Source organism: Saccostrea cucullata, unplaced genomic scaffold (genome assembly GCF_032062105.1).
Source record: "Saccostrea cucullata isolate Sc308-1 unplaced genomic scaffold, CSIRO_AGI_Scuc_v1 ctg46, whole genome shotgun sequence".
NCBI classification, from domain to species: Eukaryota; Metazoa; Mollusca; class Bivalvia; order Ostreida; family Ostreidae; genus Saccostrea; species Saccostrea cuccullata.
Window position 1 is genome coordinate 144,514 of NW_026935190.1, and position 27,487 is coordinate 172,000.

At 33.0% G+C, this 27,487-nt stretch overlaps 1 protein-coding gene across 4 annotated transcripts; it reads left to right on the forward strand.

The window, feature by feature from the left end:
* The first annotated feature begins 1,656 nt into the window (after nt 1-1,656).
* LOC134242152 (rho GTPase-activating protein 18-like) lies at nt 1,657-23,215 on the forward strand. 4 transcript variants are annotated; one of them, XM_062724194.1, is made up of 19 exons: nt 1,657-1,747; nt 7,031-7,218; nt 8,401-8,466; nt 9,696-9,865; nt 10,634-10,802; nt 12,409-12,444; nt 12,988-13,145; nt 13,425-13,469; nt 13,565-13,727; nt 14,140-14,231; nt 16,800-16,877; nt 16,985-17,144; nt 17,336-17,418; nt 17,575-17,787; nt 17,882-17,956; nt 18,409-18,474; nt 18,613-18,752; nt 19,031-19,119; nt 19,235-23,215. In XM_062724194.1, the coding sequence occupies exons 2-19, from the start codon at nt 7,104-7,106 to the stop codon at nt 19,348-19,350; spliced, it is 2,034 nt and encodes a 677-aa protein (XP_062580178.1). In that variant the 5' UTR covers nt 1,657-1,747; nt 7,031-7,103; the 3' UTR covers nt 19,351-23,215. The 4 variants fall into 4 exon arrangements, with proteins under 4 accessions (XP_062580178.1, XP_062580177.1, XP_062580179.1 ...); XM_062724193.1 differs by lacking the exon at nt 1,657-1,747 and adding an exon at nt 5,966-6,518; XM_062724195.1 differs by lacking the exon at nt 1,657-1,747 and adding an exon at nt 5,966-6,518 and having other exon boundaries at nt 7,034-7,218.
* Nucleotides 23,216-27,487: the final 4,272 nt, after the last annotated feature.

Below are 27,487 nucleotides of genomic sequence, written 5' to 3' on the forward strand. Positions count from 1 at the left end.
GAAAAGGTCACCGATTCGAGGAAAATAGATAAATACTATAATCTACAAATATCTGTCAAAATTTGAATGAGTCATAAAGACTGCATGTCTTTTATCTCAGTGAAGATTTGAGAAAACAACACATGGCTTGTGGTTGTATGAACGGTTAATTAAAGTAAAATTGTTGCCCATGTCATACACGCATTTATTGGACGACTTTTTTTTTACCTCACGAAAAAAGTCCAGGCCACAGGATCATGAACACAGGCGCTTGCTTCGTATACGGGGTACCCCCTACTTATATTTACCACAAGGTTCCATACTAAGTACCTTGTGGTAAATATAACTACTGCCGGGTATACCCCGTATACGAAACAATTCATTGGCGTCGGAAGCAAATTGAAAGTGGGGGGGCTATGTGAGTGTAAAAAAAAAATTGTACCTTCAAAAAAACCTGACAAGCAAAAAAAAAAAAGGGGGGGGGGGGGGTGAATGTCCATTTCCCAAACATGAATATCCTATTTCGTGGTGGTGGTGGTGGTGGGGGGGGGGGGGGGGTTAGGTTTGAACTTCAGTACCAAAATTTTTTCCAAACACCACCACTTTCCCCATTTTTAACCTATACTAAGACATATCTGTGGAAAGTGGGGGGGGGCTAAACCTCCGAAGATATGTTCAATGTCTATACTAAGTTTATATTTGGAAAAAAAGGGGGGAGGGCTAAGCCCCCCCCCCCCCCTAGCCCCCCGGTTCCGACGCCTATGCAATTAGTGCCTGTGATCATGAAGCATCTTAAGCTTAAGTCAAAATCTTCATGTTGTACTTAAATGTTGTGGAAGTCAAGCGGATCAAATTAAAATAAGAAAATTTGACTTTTAAAAGTCTAAGTCTGTTACATGATCCTTGGGCCCGGTCGGCCCCTCATTAAAGGGAGAGGCAATTTAATTTAATTTAATTAATTAACGCCTCTCGACTTTTCCCCATGCACTAGTTTTGTAGGGATTTTTTTATGAAAGTTCCCCTCCCAATTTTTGATGATTGCAGAAAGGCCCTGCAATCCCATTATCACTGATTATTGTACCTACTGTACCTGAGAGTATGAAAGATCTACCATCGCCCCTTCCCATTCTTCCTGACATTCTCTTGTTTTTCTTTATTTATGACATGTACACACGGAAGAGGAGTGTCTTTTTTTTCAAGTGTTTTTTGGAATTATTTTAATTATTATTATAATTTCATTAATTGATTCATTGGTTGATTGATTAGATTGATTGATTTATTGTTGGGGGTACGGGTTAGGAAGTTAACCGCCGGGTTAAACTGTTACATGTAAGAGTTAGAGGGGGGAACTTTGCAAATACACAGTACTTTATCTTGTCCTATATTAAACGTAAATATTTAAAATAGTATATACAACTTGTCTTTAGACCTAATAAGAATTGAGAAAAACACAATAAATTTTAATGTATCTTATATCACATCAAAGGATATTTTAAAACTCTCATGGTACTAAAAGTTGTGATTCAACTGGTTTCACGGTTGTTTCAATAGACTTTTATTTAAATATTAGCAAGTTCGACTTTTTTAAATGTGTTTTTTGATCAAATAAAATAATTAAAGGTACTGCTGGTCAATGAACTTTTTGAATCATTGCAAGACCGAACTGCTTGCTATTCATGGCTTTAGTACGCATGCCCCGGAAATAGTGGACGGAAGTGTAAATATAAACAGATGAGGAGATACTAGAGAAGTCAGAAGTGGCGAACTGGTAAGGAATTTTTGTCATTTCCTTTTTGGGTTAATGACAGCTTATATCCCTTTCATTAGTTATATGCTTACAGTAGCTGTAACAGATGTTTTAGTCAGCAGAAGGGCTTTAAACTCGACCTTATGCAAAATAAAACAGCGCCCACTCAAAAGCAACAGGTGAAAATGACAGGGGATGGCATGTTTTAGGCGTAGCCAAAATTTGAAAAAAATGTTCAAGCTATTGTAAAATCTGATAAGTATGATTTAATCATGAATTTCTAATATTTGTTATCGTAATCACATATATATGTAATCATTGTAAAATTTTGTATCTGTGGTCCTTAAAGATTTTCTTCACAAATAGATTCTAAAATTCAGTATCAACATTGACTCTGTCATAATAACTAAAACTGTACACCAATTTAAAAACATCTAAGACAAATACTTAGATCATTACCCACTCAAATACAATTTTACATAGGATTAGGAATGTTACTTGTAAAAGATTAGTGGAAACATGTCACAAGGAAAAGAGCTGCCAATATATAGAGCATCAAAAAAAGCTGTGGGCAGAATCAACATAAGGTAACATAAGGTATAAGAAGAGCTTCATACATTGATAAACATAACTATAAACAGAAAAAATGATTACAACACCTGTTTCATGTCAGTTTATTTGGTCATAAGTTCATGTCAGTCTAATTAAAATTAGATGACACGAACAACATTTAGCAACATCTTAGTTAGAATCTGCATTGGATATTTTCGGACAATTGAGTTCTCATCAAAGTTAGAATATGTCCAATAGTTATATACTGAAAGGAAAAAGAAACGCAGGATAGCATAATATTCGGGAAAATTTTGACCGCTTGAGCAAAAATTATGAAAATTACTCACATGAGAAACTTAATTACTATGAACCAAAATTAGGGTTCAGAACTACTCAACCGTAAAAATTATGACGTCACATAGGGAAAACGTTAAAAGCCCAAAACACGTGCAATTTGATGCCGAGGAGTTTGTCAAAAAAAATTGTTGCACGATTTGATGCACCTGAGGTATGCACATTGTTTTTCAATATTTAAAGACAATATGAATTTCTTGCAATCTTGGTGCAGTTTACAGAAGTTCCATGGGATCTGATTTCCGAATTGCCTATTTGATGAAAAAGGCAACAACGGGTAAGTAAGCAGTTTCTTGTAAATTTTCCCCCATAGAACTTGGAACCCGTTATCAGAGAGGGCCTGGAACCGTTTTCAATCAACCGTGACGATGACGTCAATGCAAAACAGAGTCGGGTTACGAGCGGGTTATTCGTCCTGCCATCTCATAAATCGCCTCCTTACTACCCCCAAAACCGCCTTTTATACAGAAGACTATCATAATCTTTACGTTCACACGAAAAATGAAAGAAAACAATTCCGCAATTTGGTTTTTTGAGCCGGTCAACTTACTGATGTGTTTCTCTCACTGGCGCATGCGCGCGTCGCACTACTAATTTTTTGGTGTGGTAACCCATGCCCAATTGAGCCAGGGATTGAAAGATTAAACACTCTGATGAATTACATACAAAGGAGAAATAAGGGCGCAGACGGATGTGCGGGAGAGACATTGAAGAGAATGAGAGTTTTCGATTTTCACTTTTTGGGAGTATCGTCATATGAGCTACAATAACTCATCAATTATTAAACAAAATCAAATGGGATTTTGGTTATATCTTTTTGAAAGATAGTTTTAAAAGTTAGATAGGAATACTGAAAAATATTAAAAGAAAAATAGATATTATTCACTTAAAATGTTTACCCTGCGTTTCTTTTTCCTTTCAGTATAGTTGCAATTGAGATCATTTGTTTCCACTGAAATTTATGCTCATGGTTTTCACTTATTATGTTATTATTGATTAAAAGTTGCAGTTATATGACCCAGTGGATGCAGTGGATGTTCAAGTTGTTAGATATTTGAGAAGCTGGGTGGATTTGCAATGTCTAATATTAATTAGATTGCACATCAGTCATCAAATTGAAGCTTAAACAGCGATTTTTTTCCACCCATTGGGAAAGGGTCCGGTACCGGTGTAGCATAATATTTTGATACCGCGATATATTGAACCCGGGTTCGAAATATCGCATAATATTTTGAAAATATATTGAACCCCCTTATAAAATATTGAACCCCTACCTTTTTTATTTAAGAGGGAATATAATGGCCATAATATATAGTCCCCGTGCCCATTTAATTTTCAAAATATTATGGCCATAAAATATTGAGTCCCCCTGTACTTTTAATTTAAGAGGAAGGGGGTTCAAAATATTATGGCCATAAAATATTGAGTCAATTGGGAAAAATAACATCGAAGAAAAACAAAAGAGAATTTTCTTTTATTTATGCAAATGCAACGTGTTTTGCATTTATTCCAACTTAATTACCTATAACTGCTTGTTTTTTTAAAAAGAATAAACAACAAGTACTTATTGTTTTTTATATCAACGTTTCACATTGTCATGCTTTCAGTTTGTCAAAATGTATGACACTACGCTGTCTAACCAACTGCTCCCGCCAAATTACGACTTTCTCTACTTTCGATTTAAGCAAAAGTGAAACAATTAGTCAACTTGTACAATGTTTCATTTAACAAGAAATGCAATGTCGTAGTAATCTTTTGCTTCACAGTTGAATTGGGAATTTTTAGTCACAGAATTGGGAAAAATTAACGTTTTTTGGCATTGGGAACGGTGCTGTTTATCGGTACCAGTTATATAAGGAAATAAAACGCTGTTAGATCACAAAATTTTTATGACACCTTATTTTTGTGAGGTTATCTGACATTAACTATATGTTAGCGAGACAAAAGCGAGGGTTACTACATTATATAATTTTAAGAAATTTTAATACTAATATACATGAGAATAATATTTTTGTGAGCACTCTGTGAAGTGTAATTATCATGATTATGTGAAATTAAAGTTCTCACTTATATAAAGTGATTTACAATATACATTTAAAGTATTTGGTTGTATTCTTTTCTTTTTCTATTTATTCATTTGCAGTTGGACAGGACATGTAGTGTTTGGCTTTTTTGCCTCTATCTTTCCTCCATCCTTCCATCCATCAGTCATTCTAATCTATGCTTCTAATTTTCCATCTCTTTTAAGAAAGATTTCAAAATTTTTTTTGTCAAATGTCTTCCAAAAAGGGATGAGAAAAATTCAGTCAACTGTGTGACTGTATCATAATTTTTTTGACATTGATCTTTCCTATGACCTTGACCTAACTTATTTCATTAAGTTGCTTGGATTGTTAGTCGCTTACTATTTCCCAGTTTGCATGTATCATGGTTCTAAGAACAGTACTAATAAAGGTATTTTCATCAAGCTTGGTACATATGTACATACTCACAAATTTGTGAATAATTCAACTGTATTAAGATTTTCTCACTTTACCTTCATTATAACCTTGAACTTCAATTTCATGATTTTTTTTATCAGAGTTCATTCAAATTATATATCAAAACAGTTGTGATGTAAGTTTTTTACTTTGACCTGTAGGTGACCTTAATCTTCCAAATGAAATAGCTTAACCTCTGTGAGAGCAGTTCAATCATACCTATATACTGAAGAGATTGTAGGTAATTTGTTACATACTGTGAGACTGGAATTAGAGGCAACCAGTCTATTTAACTGTTTGAAATATAACATGGTGTTACTGAGTGCTGTAAAAGGTAACAGCTGAACTAAAAATTACTGGTGTGTTTAAATGAAAAATAGGAGAAATTATTCCTTCACTCATCAAATTTTACTATTAACTCAGACTGAAGAAATAAGGTACAATTCTTATTATTTTGCAATACAAATGCACCTTTGGGTGGGGCATTCATCCTGTATTACCAGTATATTAGATGATTATCAGGTTATTTCTATAGTTGATCATATTTTATACGATTGCAGGGCAGCTCATGTGGCAATATAGTTGTAACACAAAACTGCTAAAATACCATTGTGGAAGCTTAGAGGTATGTTCACAAGTCTATAAAGTATATTATGTAGATACATGTATGTTACTATTTACAGATAATAATTGACATAAACTTTTTGTGGGTTTGGGGTACCCTAAATATGATAAATGAATTAATTAATCAGAACCTCTTGAATTTGAAGTGCATGTACATGTACCTATAAATAGTAAAACCCAGTAGTAGATTTCGACGAGTCCCACACTGAGAGGGGTATAAGAGATGTTTACCAAGGGTATTGACATTCAGTACAAATATAGTAAATTCACGTATCTGCAGGACAAAGTGAAACTAAATATTTCTGAGTCAAGATAAGAGGGCCTAATGTCACTTGAACTGTACAGCTAATGAGGCTTACGTGTTTGCTCATGCTCCGATTGTCTGGGAGCTGGCAGTCTTTTGTTGTGAAGGACATCCTCTTATGCACTGTAAACTGATAACTGTTGTGTCACCAGGATTTCCTGAATGATAGCCACTACCGCATTACTGTTTTGTCTCGGCGATTCTCAGCATCACACTCTCTGGTTGTGGAGTATTATCTTGTGATTATATTATAGTGACTGTGATTCTCAACTATATATACTGTATATAGTACACATAGTTTTTAGTGTACTAGCATCATTGGAGGATTTTTTTCCCAAGGCTATAAGGACAGATGGTTCAGGATCTAAATTTAGCATACCCGGTACATGTGGATTTTACTCAAGTGATGTGATTCAATTAGTGATTATAATACGACTTATCTTGGATAGACTATTTTTATATTCTCTGTGCATATCCTGTAAGTATGGGATCTATACTGTGCTGAAAACCAATAAGCAATGTTCAGAGAATGTAATTTCACCAGTTTTAGGGCATTATTTTTCCTATTATATTAATCAATATGACAAAGGAATACTTATTTCAATGTAAGAAGAACAGAGAAATTTTAGTTATAGATAAACAGATAATATGTTTACATATATACACATATTAGTATATGTGTGTGTTATTTATATTTACTGTATATGGTGACAGCCTTAAATTGTAGAGTGTAATTTAATGTAGATGGGATGAATAATAACAGGACAAGGCTTAATTAATGAAATGTGTTTCATTTATGACATCTGAAAATCATGATGGAAACTTGATATTTCAGAAATTCTGCAATTAAAGGGAAATATATATGTGACAGTTATTAGTATCTCATGATTGACAGCTAAATTAAAAATTGCAGATGTAAAAAAACAGAAATCTCCATTAGCTATACACTGTATGTAAAACACTGTAAATGTTATTTAAAATGCCTTTCAGAAGATGAACTTACTGTAAGGGTAGAAACAACCAGAGCGAATGAGATGTAGTCAGAAAATGTTCGCTACCAACCATGAGCAGGACGCCAAGAAGCAATAGTTACGAAGATTACTGGAAAGAATTCAAGGACATCGCCAGCAGCACTGATGGGGAAAACGAAGAGGAGGAGACCAGTAAAACCCCCGATGGTAATTCATTTTTATGCCCCTCCAGAGAAATCCCAAAGATCCCAGGATCTTTACAAAATTTATGACTTAACCGAAATTTGACGTTGTCTAACAACTTAAAAATGATCAATATATCATCAACTAATCACTAAATATCCAGTAAAATCAGTAAAACTCTCACACAAAGGTTTATAAAAGATCAATCGTAATTATGACATAATTTTTGTTTTATATACCACATAGGGCGGTTCAATTTTCATTTCACGTATTAAGATTTAAAATGATAATGAATGCATTAATGTCTTCCCTGCATTTCCAAACAACCGTTTCTATGGCAACTGCCATAGCGTTACTATCATAAATATTTAAATTTTTTTTAATTTAAAATATTCAACATATGTCTATATTCTAATTTTTGATTTTCAACCAATTCCACTTAAAAATCAATAAAACACGAAACAAGATGTGTTTGTGAAACACTATACGCCCGGCGGCAACAAAATTCAAAAAAGATATTTTTAGCATATAAGTGACAGTCAAGGTCAGAAGGTCATTGACCTTGGTGTCATTTGAAATAACTTGATTAGTGGAGTTTGCACACCAAATATGAAGCCTCTATCTCCTATGGTTTAAAAGTTGTGGCAAAGGTAAGAAAAAGCTATTTTTAGCCTATAGGTCACAGTCAAGGTCAGCAGGTCATTGACCTTTGTGTCATTTGAAAGAACTTGATTAGTGAAGTATGCATACCAAATATGAAGATTATATCTTTCATTGTTCAAAAGTGATGATGAAGGTTAAAGTTTGCAGAAAAAAAAACAATTTTTAGCATATAGGTCACAGTCAAGGTCACAAGGTCATTGACCTTGGTGTCATTTGAAAGAGCTTCATTAATGGAGTACATGTACCAATTATGAAGTCTCTATCTTTCGTGGTTCAAAAGTTATGGCGAAGGTTAAAGTTTGCAAACAAACAGACAGACAGGGCAAAAACAATATACTTCCCGGATCTATCGATCCGTGCGCATAAAAATTCCACGAACTTTTGGATCAACCCTCGTAAATTAAAATTATCAGGAAAATTTTTTTGAAGATTTTGGAGATTGTTGTTGCATATGATCATGTTTTTGAATTTGAAATGACTCACAGATTATGTTGTCCATTGTTCATTGACTTTCTCTAAATGAAGACTAATTCTGTGTTATAGAAGGAGAAGAGGAGGCAGATTGGTTAAAAGAGGCAGGATATGAGTTTGTTGTCCACCATATTACAGGTAAAGAATGGTCACATACTGTATATCACAGATAAGTAATGGTCAAATATATAAACCATAAAACATACTACAGGTAAGTAAATGGTCAAATACCTACTATAAAATAATGAAGTTACTGTTTAAGTGGAAAATTTAACAATTGAGTCACAAGTTTAACAATTTGATCTTTAAAATTGCTTTTTTATTTTTAGAAAGAAGTAATTTTAACAATTTTAAAATTCTCACTAAAAAAGCTAATAAATTTTTAGCAATATTTAATTTTTAAGAACCCAGCTCTCTCGCTAATAATGCCAAAATTAATTCCTCAATAAAAATTCTGCTTATACGGTATTGTTCATAGGCACGTGTATTTTTTGGGCAGGGATGACCCATGAAAGCCAAGAATATTGTTTCTCCCTGAAAAATGATGATGACAGAAAATTAGTACAGTTGTATATGCTGTGTCTGACTTGACATGCTATGACCTAAGTCATTGTCTGGACATAATGCGTGCGACATGTAGTCATGCAGTATTATATCTATGTTACTATAGTAACCTCATTCATTTTCCTGTTGGTGTGATTGATTTAGATCTAACGTTTGGGTTTTATAAGTTTTTGATTAAGAATGGTATAGGTATTATTTTTAGAGATCTTGTGTCATACAGCTATTGATTTTTATCTATTTTGAGTACACACTGCTCAACACTTCATGATATATACATGTAAGCAACTTGTATTTTAGATAAGTTGTAAAAATAATTTTAAAAATGTAAACCAGTAAATGCTTATGTATTTTTATGAGAGAGCCACAGTGAAAGCGTAGGAAATTCCAACAGGATATTTGAAAAATAACTTGATTACATAACCATGTAGAAATTTACCTGTTAAAAGGTGTCATAAATTTTGTTGCTTAACTCTAGTTTAGTAGTAGTTTGATCATTTAAGATATTGTGTTCAACTGATGCAAGGTCTTCGTTTATTCAAGGCACTTAATAGTATCAGTTTAAATAACCTATAAAATAAAAATATGCATGTATATACATATATATACATACATGTACATAACAGCAGTAGTTATAGTTCTGAAATAGATAGACCTTGACATATGTAAACAAATCATTCGTATTCAGTTCTTTGATTAATGACCAAGGTAGTTAGGACACCTGACTCCAGTCATGATTTCAATTAATTAATTTGCTGTGAAATTTTGCCATGTAGTCAATAGAGATTTTTTTTATTTCAAACCAGGTGGAAGAGAATTGACAGATGAAGAGATCCAAGGTTTTACAGCGACCTTGACCACTAGCCAGGCGGCCGTCGTCCGGCGCCGTGTGAACACACTGAGCAGCACCTTCAGGGCAAAACAGAAACACAAGACAGATGTCAGAGACATCTTCCCAGAACAGACAGACAACCAGGTATAATGTGCCGTACTAATGTAGTAATTAATTTTAAACTGGGCTTTTCCATATTAAGGAACATTCAGTTATTGAGATCAAGAAAATTGCAGGTAGGCAGCTTCCAAAGGGATGTATCATTTGTCCATATAACTCCTCCTACAGTTTTGATGATGTGTGTATTTTAAAGTTCTTGGTTCTTAGATTTTGATTTTGTCTGAATAATTTCTGCTTCAGTTTTCAAGATTGGAAGCTTTTATTTTGCATTTGTATCAGAGATGATCATGGTAAGCTGGCCAGGGATATCTTTTAACAACAAATGGGTTCATGTTTGATATTTCTGTTGATAACATGAGTGAGTATTATATGAACAAGAAGAAAAGTTAATGCAGTCCTACAGTGTACATTGAATAAACAGTGGTGGACAAGGGAAAAAAGTGTACATGAGAAAAACAAGTATTTTGGGTTTTGTTCTCATCCCATGAGATGAGAGTTAATGAGTTATAGAGGATTTTTCCCTTAATATACTTTGATGTTCCTGTATACAATGTATTTAGATAGAAAAATTTTATACCTTATTGTAATGCAAGTACAGTTGTACTTGAGCTATTTTGATCATGCATGTATTGCTGCTTATGGTACAAACCTCATATTTACAGGGGAAATGAAATAGCACATGTCAAAGGTTTTATGATAAAGCTCTGTTCTTAGTTATAAATATACCATTATATAGTCATTGTTTGGTATTTATAGAAATATAGATTTTTCTTAATTCTTGTTTTTAATTAGTCCTCCAAATCTACCTCTCACACCACTACAGATGCTAATGATGACGTTAATGTGTCTGCCGTCCCCAGGAGGAGCACGGATAAAAGGCTTCCCTCCCTTCACAGACTCAAGGGAGAGTACTCCATGTCAGGCAGGAGGAATGAGGTGATGAAGGATAATAATGTTTCTGGTGAGTCTCTGATGAAGCCAGGCGTATTATACCCAGAGCTTCATTTCTGTGTCTTATTGTAGTGAAAAGTAACACAGAGTAATAAGTAGCTTAGATGCCACATACAGGACATGTAGTTGTATATCAGATGGCATAGTGTTTAAAACTGAACTTTTGATGAGACATCTTTAAATCTTAAGACAAGTGAGAATACTGTAAATCACTTTTTATTTGTGAGAACTTTATTTTTGCATAATTATGCAAGACAATGAGCTCACAAAAATTTCATACTCGCATATAAAAGTATTCGTTATGATTATAATATAGAGGAATAACAATTCGTGAAAATTATGTCTCGCTAGTAAAGAGTCAATGACTATCTCACAAAAATAAGATGTCACAAAAATTAAGTGATCTACAGTATTTACCTCTTTCTTTAAATTAAGAAAATATTTTTTCTCTAAGTTTAATAAGGAGTATTCTAACTTATGGATAGCCATGAATTTAGATTACAAAAGAATGTTAAAGATGGGAACATTCAATATACACTGTATATGTCTGTCCATGCATAACATATTTGGAATTATAAATTTTGCATTTGAAGTTGTTTTTTTTTTTTTAATCAAAACCTTGAGATATTGAGCTGTTCATATTATCTTTTTGAGTTTTTGCATTTTGGTTCCTGATGACAGCGATGAGTAAAGTTCAGGGTATTGATGTAAATAATACTCCAGATACAGTTGAACTTCAGTATCTCGAACATGGATATCTTGAATACCATGGATATGTCAAAGTCATTTTGAAGTCCCAGCTACTTATTCCTAAGTATTTCAGAGTTTTTTATCTCGGTCCATTCTAGTTTGAGATACCAGGGGTAACAAGGTTTGACTATGTAACTATATTTTTTTGGAGAGGGAGCGGGGCATTTGCAAAAATTTAGTGGATTTTTGGTGTGTTTATTATTATTGAAGTGCAGATTTTTTATCTTTTGAGTTTCTCAGTGGTTGTCATTTTTCAAAGTAGTTAAATAGTTCCGAATCTTGAAATGTTTTAAGCCTAGTTCTGAGTAGGCATTCTGTGTTGCCAGCATATCTTCCATACTCCATCACAAGTCTTGTTTTTATAATGACTTTGGTGGTCAATGGATGAGTATGAAATAATGTTGCATAATTTTTCATAGTATTTGAGAAACAAAGAAAAACATCTATTCATTAATTTTATGAAGAAATATGTATTGTAATTATATGCATCATTAAGGAATACATAAAACATGGAGATGTTCAGTTTTTATAATTTGTTACTCAGATGTGTGGCAGAAAATTCTTTTCTCCAATTATAATGAAACTTTTTTGTGACTTTGATGAATACTTTCAAAGATAACGTGTTTGTCCATATGTCAGAATTACTTTGTTTCCCACAGTGTTTCTTAATTATTTGCGGATTTTAAATTCAATAAATTCTCAAAATTTGGACAGAAAATATATTTTGCTTGAAACAGACCTAGAAAGACAACCAAATGTAATTCTGTGAGAGGCATTTGGATCTCTCTCCAGTGACATGTAACTAATTCAATTAACAGTGTAATTAGGACTTTCTATATCTGACCCCCTGTGTACTATGTATGTAGATGAGGAGGACTTTTTTGACCTGGGTCCTATTATAGGTGAGTAATGGAGGACTGTATAGACACATATTGTGTTCTTACATCACCTATTTCTGGACTCAGTTCTTCTGTTTTCTATCTCATACTATCAACTTGCTTTTTGTTCAAATTTTCATCGAAAAGTCACTTTCTGTTCCAATCCACTTTGTGTAATTTGTAAACATTTTAAGCAACATCATCACTTTCTGTAACTTCAGTCTTTACTGTATAAAACTCCCATATTTTCAGTTTTATGACTTTTTAAGACAGTACTCTAAGGAATTATGTTGTATTAAATCAGAATGCTTTGACAGATCCTTTTTTTTTTTGCTAACTTTGTCATCATGAGTCTAAAAACAACATTTTTATTTTAAATTACTTGCTTTATATATGTAAAAACAGAATATACATGCATATCCTGAGGTTAAAATTTTAAAAATGGCATTAACTTAGAAAAAGATCATTTACCAAGTGCATTGAGATTTGACATTTCTTTTATAAACCATGCAATGGGCATAAATTTATACTTGTCTGTATGTTACCAAAATATGGATATTGTTTCAGGAATTGAGATGCTAAGCATGCAACCCAAAGGTACTTTTAATAAGTACATGGGACCAAGTTCTCCTGAGGGCCATGGGAAACCACTTACTTCAATGCCAAGCATTTCTGATGAAGACATTGAGTTTGAGCTGAGATTAGAGGAAACTGCCAAAACCAAAGTAATTTATGCTTTTATGTTTGGCAGATAATTTTTTTTAGTTAACTTGCAAAAAAAGATTTCATGTATATATCTTTATTTTTTCTAAGGTAAAATGTTCTTGTATTTATGGATCTAGTGGAAGTTTTGATTTTAGCCATGTCAAAGCAGCATCATATACTGATACACCTCTTTCAATGTATACAATCATTTGAACTAACTAACCCTGAGTAAAGTTTAGAACTCTGACATATTTAAAATTTGCCAACCTATATTGATGTAATTCTATACTCATTAACAGAACACCATGCAGTCAGCAGGATTAGAAAGTGAAGATGAATTGCCAGTAAGTACATGTTCCACACACCTTGTAACATTTAATCCTATTCCTGCTACTGCTACAGTGTTAAACTAAACCAACAAGTGCTTGTATTTACACAGAATTTCAGGATTATACCAGACAAGTTAGGCTTAACCAGAGTGTGTGACCTGAGTTTAACCGATATGAACCAGATCAAGTCCTTGGCTCTCATTGAGTTGACTGCACTTCTAGAAAGGAACAGTATCATGTACCACAGACGGAAGGGCAAAAAGAAGGTCAAAGGTAGAGATCTGATGTATTTCATTAACCTCCTAGTCCATTGTCTTTCCTTAAGTGTTGAATGTTTTAATACTCACACTTTCTCTAATTTTCTGGCATTAAATGGTTTTTTAGCATACCTACTTAGTGCTGTGAGTGTAACTTGTTACAAGACTTTAAAACCTTTTTTTAATGCCATACACATTAGCAGAATCAATAATTTGATGTAAAAGGGTTAATTTGGTGCATTTGTATCCTACATGTGCAAGTAATATCTGTACAGATTTCATTTCTATTGTGTTACATGTACATGTCACAAGCATAAATGTTTCACCCAAACTTGAGTGCCAGTAATATCATTCTTGAAGATACAGTCATGTACAATATCATTACATGTGAACACAGTATGAAATAATCAGTTATAAATTTGTTTTAGATAATGGTATATTTGGAGTTTCATTACAAGCATTGCTGGACCATGATCAGAAGTTACGACCAGAACAAACAGTCCCTATGGTTTTTGAAGATGTGAGTCATTCTGATTTCTTTTTTTTATAGTAATTTTAATTTTCTAAGACAATAAGAAAAACTCTTTGAATTCCAAAATGGGATAATTTTTTTTTTACTTTTAAGTTTTTTAAAGCCAAAGGCTCAAGTAAGCTTTTCTATTCAAAGAGTGGTTTCTGTTTGTTGTATGTTGTGCATTGTTATATGTACTTCTCCCGAACCACTGAGCCAGTTTTAAAGAAACTTTCAACAAATCATCCCTAGATTAAGGAATTCAGGTTCATTCAAATGAAGAGCTTTCCTCCTTCAAAAGGAGGTGATTAAGAAATTATGAAAAAATGTCGGGTCACAATTAGTCATTTTTAGCTCACCTGAGCTGAAAGCTCAAGTGAGCTTTTCTGATCACCTGATGTCCGTTGTCCGTCTAGCTGTCCGTCTGTCCGTCCGTCTGTAAACTTTTGACATTTTCAACTTCTTCTCAAGAACCACTGGGCCAATTTTAACCAAACTTGGTACAAAGCATTTTTTGGTGAAGGGGAGTTTAAATTGTTAAAATGAAGGGCCAAGTCCCTGTGCAAGGGGAGATAATCATGAAAAGACAAAAATAGGGTGGGGTCATTAAAAAATCTTCTTCTCAAGAACCACAGGGCCAGGAAAGGTGAAACTTATGTGGAAGCATCATGGGATAGTGTAGATTCTAAATTGTTAAAATTATGACCCCCGGGGGTAGGACGGGGCCACAATAGGGAATCCAAGTTTCACATAGAAATACATAGGAAAAATCTTTAAAAATCTTCTTCTCAAGAACCACAGGGCTAGGAAAGCTGAAACTTATGTGGAAGCATCCTGGGATGGTGTAGATTCTAAATTGTTAAAATCATGACCCCCGGGGGTAGGGCGGGGCTACAATAGGGAATCCAAGTTTCACATAGAAATACATAGGAGAAATCTTTAAAAATCTTCTTCTCAAGAACCACTAGGCCAGGAAAGCTGAAACTTATGTGGGAACATCCTGGGGTAGTGTAGATTCTAAATTGTTAAAATCATGACCCCCTGGGGTAGGGCTGGGCCACAATAGGGAATCCAAGTTTTACATAGAAATACATAGGAAAAATCTTTAAAAATCTTCTTATCAAGAACCACTGGGCCAGGAAAGCTGAAACTTATGTGGAAGCATCCTGGGATAGTGTAGATTTTAAATTTTTAAAATCATGACCCCCGGGGGTAGGGCGGGGCCACAATGGCCGACCAAAGTTTTACATAGAAATTTATATAGGAAAATTCTTTAAAAATCTTCTTCTCAAGAATAACAAAGCCATAATTGATCATATTTATATGGAAGCATCCTCAGGTAGTGTTGATTCAAGTTTGTTCAAATCATGACCCCTAGGGATAGGACGGGGCCAAAATGGCTGACCAAAGTTTTACATGGAAATATATAGGAAAATTCTTTAAAATTCTTCTTCTCAAGAATAGCAAAGCCATAATTGATCATATTTAATATGGAAGCATCCTCAGATAGTGTAGATTCAAGTTTGTTCAAATCATGACCCCCGGGGGTAGGGCGGGGCCAAAATGGCCAACCAAAGTTTTACATGGAAATGTATAGGAAATTTTTTTAAAAATCTTCTTCTCAATAATAGCAAAGCCATAATAAATCATATTTATATGGAAGTATCCTCAGGTAGTGTAGATTCAATAATGTTCAAATGATGACCCCTGGGGGTAGGGCGGGGCCACAATGGCCGATCAAAGTTTTACATAGACATATATAGGAAAATTCTTTAAAAATCATCTCCTCAAGAATAGCAAAGCCATGATTGGTCATGGCACTACTTTTGGATTTAAACTTTTCAATAATAAACCAATTCTACTTTTTCCTAGCCACAGTGCTCAGGTGAGCGATGTGACCCATGGGCCTCTTGTTTAAAATACGTGTCAAGTAGTATAGTATCAATTTGTTGAAACTTGTTCCCTGAAGCTTAGCTGCAGAACTGTAGCTCTCTGCTTGAGAAAATTCGGACAGATAAAGCAGAGAGCCACAGATCCAAGCGTTGAAAAACCTTCGATTTATGTCGAATATTTTTTGTCGCTCACTATGGGTATTTTTTCGTGTATTTTATACTTTCCCCAGCTTTGAAAATAATTTTAAATGGTATTTAATAATTAATCATACATTCAACTTCAATTCCTGATCATTTACTTACCTCTCAACGCTAACAAATGGCCGTTTGTAGGCTAGTTACAGACGTCGAAATGGAACTCTTTTAAACCGACATTACAAAAATACATGTACATACAGGACTGTTTCAGACCGTTAAAAGGTAAACAAAGTATCAAATATAAAAGTTAAATATATAAATTATTAAAGGATACCATTCTAAAAGCCAGAGAAAGCTTAAACTACAAGAAATAAATATCTAAAGCAGCTACAAAAAAACGTCTGCGTAAATCGAAGGTTTTTACAATGCTTGGATCTGTAGCTCTCTGCTTTATCTGTCCAAATTTTCTCAAGCGGAGAGCTACAATTCTGCAGCTACCTGAAGCTGAGATAGGACAATAATAAGGGGTCTTTTTTTTTTTAAATAGATGATTAAATTCATGGAACAGCATTGTTTGGAACAAGAAGGAATTCTAAGGATCCCAGGGTCTGCAGCTAGAGTGAAGGTAAAGACCAACCAGCAATGAGAACATAAAGTATTTATAGATGTTTTATCAATCATGATTGTTAACTATCCTGGGTTCTCTGTATCCACTGGTACATATCTATTTAGCAACTTCGACAAGACTTGGAGGACAAATTTTACTCGGGCACCTTCTCCTGGGTTGACGTGCTTCCTCATGATGCGGCAGCGCTGATGAAACAGTTTTTACGAGAACTTCCCAATCCCCTCCTCACTCACGAGTACATTGATGCTTTTGCTCAAGTAGAAAGTAAGTGCTTCTGTTTAGAAAAGGACTTCCTGTTATATTTTTGAGTGTAAAACAACAAGTGGAACTTCAAAGTACTTGAAATTTTTATCACATAAATCATGATATAATAGTCAACAGACATTAATTATTTTAACATAGATTTTATTTTTTGAACATTATTTAATGATATACTGGTACTCTTTCTTTTGTAGATATCAAAGAGAAAAAGTTTCAATTACAGGCATTAAATCTGTTAATTCTCCTACTTCCCCCTGTAAATAGGAATACATTGAAGGTAATTCATAAATACATTTGAAACTCACAAAGAATTTACAAACAAAATCTCATAGCTTAAGAAATTTTCTTAATGTTGGATAATCTCTGTTGTGGAAGTAAACCTCCAATCAGAATTCTTTTTAGAGAATAACTTGTTTATATGGTTTTATTTCAGGTGTTACTAGACCTGCTACTAAAAATAACTCAAAGAAGACAAAAAAACCTAATGGGGCTATCCAATGTATCCATGATCATGGCCCCTAATTTATTCTTGTCCCCGTCTAGTCGATCCAAAACCAAAGCAATCCGAGACCTAGAAATCAGTATGGCAGCTGGAACCTCCAACATTGTTATGATGCTCATCAAGTACCAGAAAATCTTATGGACAGTTAGTGTTGAATTTAATTTCATTGAAATTGTCTTTTATTGTTGATTACCCAAATAATTAATATTTTTCGTAAATTTTCTGAATTTGTTTTTAGGTGCCTTCCTTTTTACTTCATCAAATGAGGCATCAGAATGATATGGAGACCCAAAAGAAAGCACGAGAAAAATCTGTAAGTACAGGAGTTATATCTATCTAAAATGAAGAGGAGGATATTGATTTGGCACACTTTTCAGTCTGTGTCTGTTGTGAATTTTTTATCTGTTTTTTTGGAAAGGTGACCATTTTGTGAATTTAATTTGTAAAGAGCAGATCTATAGTGTTGGTGATTATCGTTGCTGTTAAGTTTCATTAAGATTCTTGAAGCTGTCTGCCAATTTCCCCAAAATACATATATACATTTTCATCATATGAAAAAAATACTGCATAAAAAATTCCCTTGTATTGGGAAGTTATTTAAATTTGAAAGATTAACCAACAAAGTCTTATTAAGGTGTCATATTTATAATAAGGAAATGTCCTGATATGTTTATACTTGTGTATACGTCATATGGTTACAATAGTTATTCATATTTTATTTGTTTTTTAATTATTTTTGAAGTGAATTGAAATAATTTTTTTCAGATCATGAAATTCCTTACTAGGAAAGACAAGTCAGATATTTACAAGAAACCTGCAATAGCAAATGAAGTAGGTTATAAAAGATACCATATTGGATCATTTATCAAATTTTTTTTATTACGTTTTAGTGTTACATTTGACAGCATAGTCATTCACTTGCTTAAAAAGTCTTAAGACATGTCTTAAAGAATTGACTTTTTGATTTAGAGTGACTTTGAGGATGGTGTTATCAGGGTGCAGGCACCCAGTCTTAATAAGAGCTGTACAGCAGTAAAGCTCAGTGAAGAAACAACAGCATGTGACATCATTGAAAAGTTCCGCATGGCTGACTTCACTCATAATGGAAGGTATGATTTACAGAGAAGAAAAATATAAAGATATTATAAAATGTAGCTAAGCAGTTACATGTATATTGTCAAATGATATTTTTGGCAATTATCTTGTATATTTTAGTTGAGAATTGCGATGGCTAAGATCCATTGAATGACACTTTACCAATAAATAAATGCTGAGCTGAATCAAATCAAGATAATTTTTCAAGCAAATTTTATTGATAACAAGATTATTTGATAAAAGAAAACTGCTCTTTTTAATCCTAGTGAAAATATAATTACTCTTTTTTTAGGCACAAGAAACGAAAAGATAATACAGCTCAAGGAACAACTAACTTTGCAGAAACAGATGCTCATTTATTTGAAGTTGGAGGAAACATTGGTATGCCAGATATATGTTCATGATGTTAAGTTGTTTTGTATGTAATATTTTTTGATGTGAGAAAATGATTCAAAAATGAAAATTCCTTGTTTTATTTCATTCTTTTTGTATATAGGTGAACGTTGTTTGGATCCACAGACCAATATGCTGGCATTATACCAGATAAATCCTAATGCTGAATGGATCATCCGTTCAGACCAGTATACTAGTAATATACCAGCTAAATCATAAAACTGAAAGACTAGTATGCTAGGAATTTACCAGCTAAATCCTAATGCTGAATGGGATCGGAGGATGGAAACAGTGTTGTGCTTTCAGATATTGCACAAATCCAGGGCATATGGTGTAAAATAAACACTTATTTGTATTATTGTTGACAGATAGTACACATATAAATTATTCGCAATCTGATGATCAAATCAATCTACAAGTGGTCATGTAGACCTTGTTCAGTATATACTATGTATGAAATCCAAACTTTATTGTTCTCATTACGTTGTATTGTATAATTTTATATTGGCTTTATATCTTTTTCTTCTAAGGTTGTGATATTTTTTGTCTCGGTTCCTCGGAAGTTATATTGTGGGTATTCTACATGTCTGTATTTTTAGAAAGGAGATAATTTTTTCTTGTATTTTTGCTTGAGGTGGAAGAAGGTAAATATTTGTGTATGTCAGAGAATGTATGGAAAATTTTGTTAAACTTAGTCTGTACAGATTAAATTGTGTACAGATTAAATTATGCTACATGCATTGATTCATGATTGCTCTAAATAATTTGAAAAAATGTGAACTTGTATAAATGTGCATGATTTGAAAACCCTAAAAGTTACACACCTGCACAGAAGATACATGTAGTTATAAAATTGCAAAAATGACTGTGAATAAGGTACAATTGTAACCATATGTCTACATGCACTGTTGCTCAGTTAATTCACAATTAATACCTCAATACCAGGCAAAATGGTTTTTCAAAAATTGAAAATTGCTGTGTTTTGTTAATTACATGACCCATAATTATGATTTACATGTATATTTAGGAGATCTTTCCATGATGCTAATACACATATTTCACCAACAATCAGTACTGTGCTGCTGCACTGAATTATTTCATGTATGAAGTTTGTTCACCATAAATATGGTGTTAATTAATGTAAACTACCAGGTTTGGCTTCCCATTTGCAAAGCCACATATGTCTACAAAAGTGTGTATTTTTTCCTGTACAATTCAGTGTAATACATATCATTATTTATTATGAGACATACAAACCATGCAAGTGATGATTTTTTAAAGCAGGTGATATTAAGATATACATTCCATGACTGAGATCCTTCTAGCACTTTTTTATGTGAGTATTGTTAAATGATTAATGGTAATTTTTACCACTGGTAAAAAGTGCATTTTTCTTTCGTCATATTTATATTTAAAGGTGCAAAAAGTTTTGATAATATTTTTATTTTGGGCGTGATGCACAATATAGTATGTCATTTTGTGAGTGTCTAACAGTACTGTAATATCTTGGAGAATTAAGCTGTACATCATTTACACCCTTATTAACACTTACCTGTAACTGAAAATGTATTTCTTCCCTATTTGTGTTGAATTTTTCCTATACATGTATATGAAACCTTTTCCCTTACCAGTACATGTACTTGAAATACCCTAGAAACAGACATCAGCTTCTCTAAGCAAATGTTGAAACTATACTATACATCTATTAGCATACCAGCTCTAGAGGTTAAGATCCATGCAACAACAAGACTAAAAAATATATTGAATTTGCCCATCTGGTTATCTTTTCTCAAGTTACCAATTATTTTGTTAAAAGTTTGGTCAAGAGTGCTATTTTTAAAAAAAAAGTCTAGTCACCATTTGAGTGCTTTAAATGTCAATCTTTGCCATTAAGCTATGCCATAAATGTGCCAACACACTGATGTAATTGGGATTGGTTACTATAGCTCTTGTAGGTATCCGTTATATGCTCAGCGGAAGTTAAAGACAACACATTCAAGAGATGGTCATTAAGTTTTATTTATTTTATGGAAAATTTTGTCCCTGTATTAAGAGAATTGGTTTTACTTTCTTTTTCTCTGCAAATAATATGAAAGTTTAAAGAATTGCTTTTGAAATAAAGGAAATCCTTTTTTCAGCAGTTAAGTGCTAATCAAGGATAAATGTACACTTAAATGGAAGGAACCTTCTCTAAGTAAAACCCATTTTATGTAGCTATTTTCTTTTTCATTTTACAGTGAATACATACAGTATGTGCTTTAAAAAAATCAGATTTTATCACTAGTAACGGCAACTTAATGAATTCTTAATAAAATAAAATAAATTATGGATGGGATAAAGTATTTTTATTGTCAGCATATCACTAGTTTGACTTTATTTAGAATTTATTGAATATGAAGACTTGGGTAGACTATGCCTTCTGTTAAGCTTTTATTAATACATATACTAAAGGAAATATGTAGTTCATTAGTATAGTGTAATTAACACTGTTGATTAAGATTTTGCATATACAGCCCTTCAATTTGACAATCATGTTTACACTCATCAAAGAATTCAGTGTTTATAGGCAAATGACATTTTTATAGATGTGATGAATACACGTACAAGCTAGTATTTATTATTTAATTTTTGGATTGGCATATTTTTTCTAGTTATTGGAAAGTGGTTTGTTTCAGTACGTGATCTGATGAAATCCATATTCTACTTTTTTGTATATTTCTTTTGTTTCATTGGGATGCTCAATTGTCACTTAATATTGATAAATTTTATGTACAGCAAGGTACTCCGATCTTCAGGTTCTGAAAATCAGGCATTGACTTATTGAAAATGCTCACAAAGTGTCTCTGTATTCTCAAAGAAATATGTTTTTACCCACGAAAATTCTTCAAGCTTAATCTTTAAAGTTAATCATATTTTATAGGGAAATTTAGTAAATCTCAAATAGGTTTTTAGGAAATGCAAATAACACACCTACTATGCATTTTTTCCAATTCAAATTTGACCAACAAGCACATTTTAGAATTAAAAGTCTTAGGTATTTGGGCTTTTAAAGAAATTGCATGATTTTAAAACATATAAGGTACGTACTTTATTGTTTCTTCTATTAACTTCGATCATTTTACAATATATTTGTATGAAAACTTTCCTATCATTGCATAACACCACAAATCATTTCTTATTTCATACCATGTTTATTAAGATTAATATTTCTTTCAGTAATTTTAAAACACAATAAAACCATTGACTTCTTATAAGAACTTTCTGAGAACTTGAAAAAAAAACCTTGAAGCACATTGAGATGAATAAAATGAAAATTGTTGCATGAAAAGATTCAATGTTCAATGTTCATTTTGGGACTTTTTGAATTAAATTATAAATTTAAGAGTTATCCCTCCTGGCTGAGGATCGGAGTGCCTTAATTTAATGTAAATAATGTAACACATACTAGTAGGTTATTTATCAATGTACAATGTAAAAGGAATTGAGAAAGTGATATTTTTTAGGGGTATATCTTTCTTACTATTTTAGTTCTTTGTAGACATTTTAAAATGTCTAGCACCATTACACGGTACTTTTAACTGATGAAAAATGGATTTATTTTATTTCAACAAATAATATTTTCAAGATTTTTATAAAGGGAGGTGGTTTGATGGGGATGGGGGGATGTTACCCCTATCTTATGACAACCTAGAAATGTTACTTGCAGATTGTTTAAAGCTTTAATATTGCCAAGCAGTTGTTAAAAATACATCTTTACTTATGATTACTGGATGGTAAATTGGTAGTTAATTCATTATGGTATTTTGTTTATGAGTTAGTATACTAGTACTAATGCAAATAAAAAGATGGTGGAACGAAAATGGACGTACTTTTATATATACTTACACTTCAGTGATAACGATTACAATATACTGTAGATAATGTAACAAATGTGGTTATCATGTGATGTTTGCAGGTACATAACACTAATTCACTTTATAATCTAAACACATTGTATTGTTAAAAGTTTGTTATGTCATATAAACTATTAATATTACATGTTTATTTTCCTGAATATTGTTATTAAATGTTCTATAAAAATTATGTTTTGTGTTAATGTTTTTATTTCTCGTTAATGTCAAACAAAGAGATATTAAACCATGTTTAAAAAAAGTAATGCATTGTTACTATCATAATGTTAAAAAACGTACATGATACTAATATGTTATTATGTTCTCATTGTCATATAATTGTTTTAATTTCCCTTTGTTTGCAAGAATTTTTGGGGGAAATGCGATTTTAAATTTTCTAAAAGTTCTTTAACTTTTTTTAGAACCTGGATCTGTTGTACACAACTGCTGGAATATAAGTGAAATAGTACGTATAATGTGTGTCATTTACATTTAACATTTTTAATGTCGATAGTATTGGAATTCTTTCCAGTCCACAGTATAATAAGGTAAAGGGGGTGGGACTTTTTAACCATACACAGAGACGTAAGCGTGGTCATGGACATTGGTCCTACAATAAACATTGCAATACATGACGTCTCTTTTGATTCGTTGCTACCTTATGTAAATAACAGTTCGGTCTACATCATATTCGCACCAAACTTTACTCTGTCCCTTTGAAACTTTTAAATAGTCTTCTTGAAAAGGCCAAGGAAAGTCCAATTTTTGATTCCTCGACACCAGAATATAGGCTCGGATCTGTGATTATGGATATTGCAAATCATAGGCGCACGTTTTACGGAAGAAAATGCAGCTAAAACAATCCGTCTTTTCCTTAAACTTCAATATACCAATGAAGGAATTGACGCGGTTAATATAAGTAATATTCTTAATCACAAAAAGGTCCAGTCTTGTATTCCGCCATATTTCAAGTTAAAGACTACATCTTGTATTTCCTACAAATATAAATCGACCATGCTTCCAAACTTTTCAATTACAAAAAAAACTTTACATGGCCTGGATACCGAGTATCTAAAACATAATCCTCCATCATGTTCATGTTCTTCTTCGCCCTATAACTATAATCCTGCTGGACAAGTTATTACAGGTGACATAAATATAGTTAATAATGAGAACCTTAAATCACTTATTTTAAAAGGTCCTAAATACAGGGAACCCCGATCCTTCAACTGGCGTCAGAATGTCATAAATATTTTGGATTCTGTTGAAAATTACGCCAGACGATGGGCCAGATATGAAAAAGAAGACGTTGACACCTTGTCAGAATGGTATAAATGTATCAGACCCATGTGAAAGTCGCGTATTAAAAGATTGAGGGGCAATATGAAACCATCTATCCTTCTGTGTTCAATAATCCAGAAGTGAAAAAAGAATTAGATAGATTACATGATCAGTACGTACTGGTCTCTGCCGAAAAAGCAGGTACATGTAACAAAATTGTCTTCGTTTGTAAGGCTTATTATATAAATTGTATTTTAGAAGAACTTGGATTTAATTCTACAAGTGGTAATTCTACTTATACTCATATTTCCCTTTCTAAGGAAGAAATTCTTCAAAATCATATGTCAGTTTTGAATATTTTAATATTCCACAGAGCCAAAATGAATTTGAACTACCCTAGATATATTGGATTCCGAGACTTCATAAGAATCCTTACAAACAAAGATACATTGCGGGTGTCCAATAAATAATCAACCAAGCCTCTTTCGTTACTCCTCACTAAGATATTGACAGTAGTGAAGGAAAAACTTCAAAAATACTGTGCAGCAGTATATTCAAGAAGTGGTGTGAATCGGATGTGGATGCTCAAAAATTCCAAAGACTTTTGGAAAATTTGAAAACGCAAGATTTTACCAAAATCAACAGCTTAAAAACTTAAGATTTTCGACTTTATACACAACCATTCCCCACGATCAAGTAATGTCCAGGCTTTTTGATATTGACAGCTGCTTTTTCAATGAAAATGGGACTCTTAAATGGACATATCTTGTCATTGGTCATTTGCAAAATTATTTTGTTAAAACACATTCTGAGTGCACACACAAGTACTCTGAAGTTGACATCAAAGAGATGCTTGAGTTTTTGACTGGCAATATCTACGTGGTTTTTGGAGACCAGGTATTCCAACAATCTATTGGAATTCTCATGAGTACCAATTACACTCCATTATTTGCAGACCTATTTTTATATTCATTTGAAGCAGAATTTGTGCAAAATCTTATGCGCGAAAAGAAGAAAACACTTGCTGTGGCCTTCAACTCGACATTTAGATATATATCGACGACTTATTGTCAATTAACAATGGTAATTTCCATTCCTACGTCGATACGATATATCCTGGTGAGCTTGAGATAAAAGATACCACAGAGTCTGACACATCTGTTTCATACTTGTATATTTTACTTGAAAAAGACGTTAATGGTAATCTAACAACCAAGCTATATGATAAATGGGATAACTTTAACATTTCTATCATCAATTTCCATTACTTATGCAGTAATATACCTTCATCACCTGCATACGGAGAATATATATATATATCTCTCAGTTGATTCGATATGCAAGAGCATGCTCTACGTATGAACAATTTCTAAAACGAGGTGCATTATTGACAAGCAAGTTGATGAAACAAGAATATCAGCAGTCTCGTTGAAAGTCATTATTTCCTAGGTTCTATGGACGATACAATGACTTTGTCAGCAAATGAAATTTATCATTGAGTCAAATGCTGACTGACGTTTTCCATACTAATTGTTAGTCCATTGTTTATACACTGAATTGACGACGGATTTTTCCGTTAATTCCCGATCATGACAGTGAGCACACGGCGGGTGTGACCGGTCAGGGGATGCTCACTCCTCCATGGCACCTGATCCCACCTCTGATGTTTCGGAGGTCCATGTTTGCTCTGCTTCTATTTTGTATTGTTTCATGGGCTTTGATATTGAATACTGTTCATTATCTCCATATCCTTCTTTTGTAGGTAATAAATATACAGGGGATGGAAGGGCATTTGTGGGAGCAGATAATGATAATATCCGTTTGTAGGGATATTTGTGAATTTTAAGAATCCAATAAACGTAGGGTAGCTTAATCTCATCTTGGTTGACGGGAATAATATAAAGTTTAAATACTAAAACGTTTTTTTTTTTTAAACTAACATTAGATAGTGAACTGCAAGTATCAGTTGGATTACCAGAGATAGAATTAAAACCAAATTTTCGAAAATAGAGTTATGATTTGAGACTTGCAAACAAATACGATATTATTGTCAGCCTTTTCGACTGGAACCATCCAAATTGTTCATGTAGTCTTACTCATTCTTTGATCATCTCCGATTTATAGAAACGGAAGCAATGTCTATTATGTCAGAAACAATAAATCCACAAAAAGTTTAGACATAAATATATTTGTGAGGTTAATTACCCTTCGTGGTATACCCGGAGATGCCATAACCGATATTATGCTTATTGATCCTAGAATATGTGAGGTACTAGTATGTGGAGATAATGAAGAGTATTCGAGCTCAAAAGACCATTAAACCTAAAAATGATAATAAAAGAATAGGAGCATAGCAAACAAGTACCTCTAAATCATTAGAGGTAGGATCAAATGCCATGGAGGAGTAGGCATCCGCCGTCATGTTCGGAAAAAACCCTGAAAAAATCCGTAGACAATTCAGTGTGTAAATAATGCCCTAACAATCAGTATAAAGAAAAAGTCAGTATTTGACTTAATGATAGATTGTATTTGCTAACAAGGTCATTGTTTCGACCACAGAACTCGTTGATTTCAAACGAGACTGCTTATATTTTTGCTTCATCAACTTCTTTGTCAATAACTTTCCTCGTTTTAGAATAGATTGTTGGAAGGCCTAGTCTCCAAAAACCACATTACAAGTATATACACTGTATGTATTGTCAAACAGAAACTCTTTTTAACATCTTTTTAATATAAACTTCAGAACACTTGTGTGTACAATAAGAAGGGTTTTAACAAAATAATTTTGCAAAGTATCAATGACAAGATAAATACATTTACGATTTCCATTTTTATTGCAAAAGCAGCTCTCAATGTTGTCAGAAAGCCTGTACTTTAATTTATCATGGGGAATACTTGTATATTTAGTTGAAAAGTCGTTAGTTTTTTTTATGTTGTTGCTTTTGGTAACATTTTGCGATTTCAAGATCCAAATGTTCCTTGGAATTTTTTAGTATCCACATCTGATTTACACCACATCTAGAACATATCGTTGCACAGTTCTATGAAGTTTGTCCTTCGTCCTACGCATATGTCTGCATTTTGTTTGCTGCAACTGCTGCTTGTTGTAATTTGGAGTCCCCTTTATACGCTTGGCGACCCCTTGCTGCTTTTACATATGCCACGACCAACAATCGCCATTACAA

Coding starts and splice junctions, on each gene's coding strand:
- LOC134242152 (XM_062724194.1), top strand. CDS start 7,104: ATGAGCAGGACGCCAAGAAGCAATAGTTACGAAGATTACTGGAAAGAA. Junction 8,467..9,695: donor TGTTGTCCACCATATTACAG/GTAAAGAATGGT, acceptor ATTTCAAACCAG/GTGGAAGAGAATTGACAGAT. Junction 19,120..19,234: donor TGAAGTTGGAGGAAACATTG/GTATGCCAGATA, acceptor TTTTGTATATAG/GTGAACGTTGTTTGGATCCA.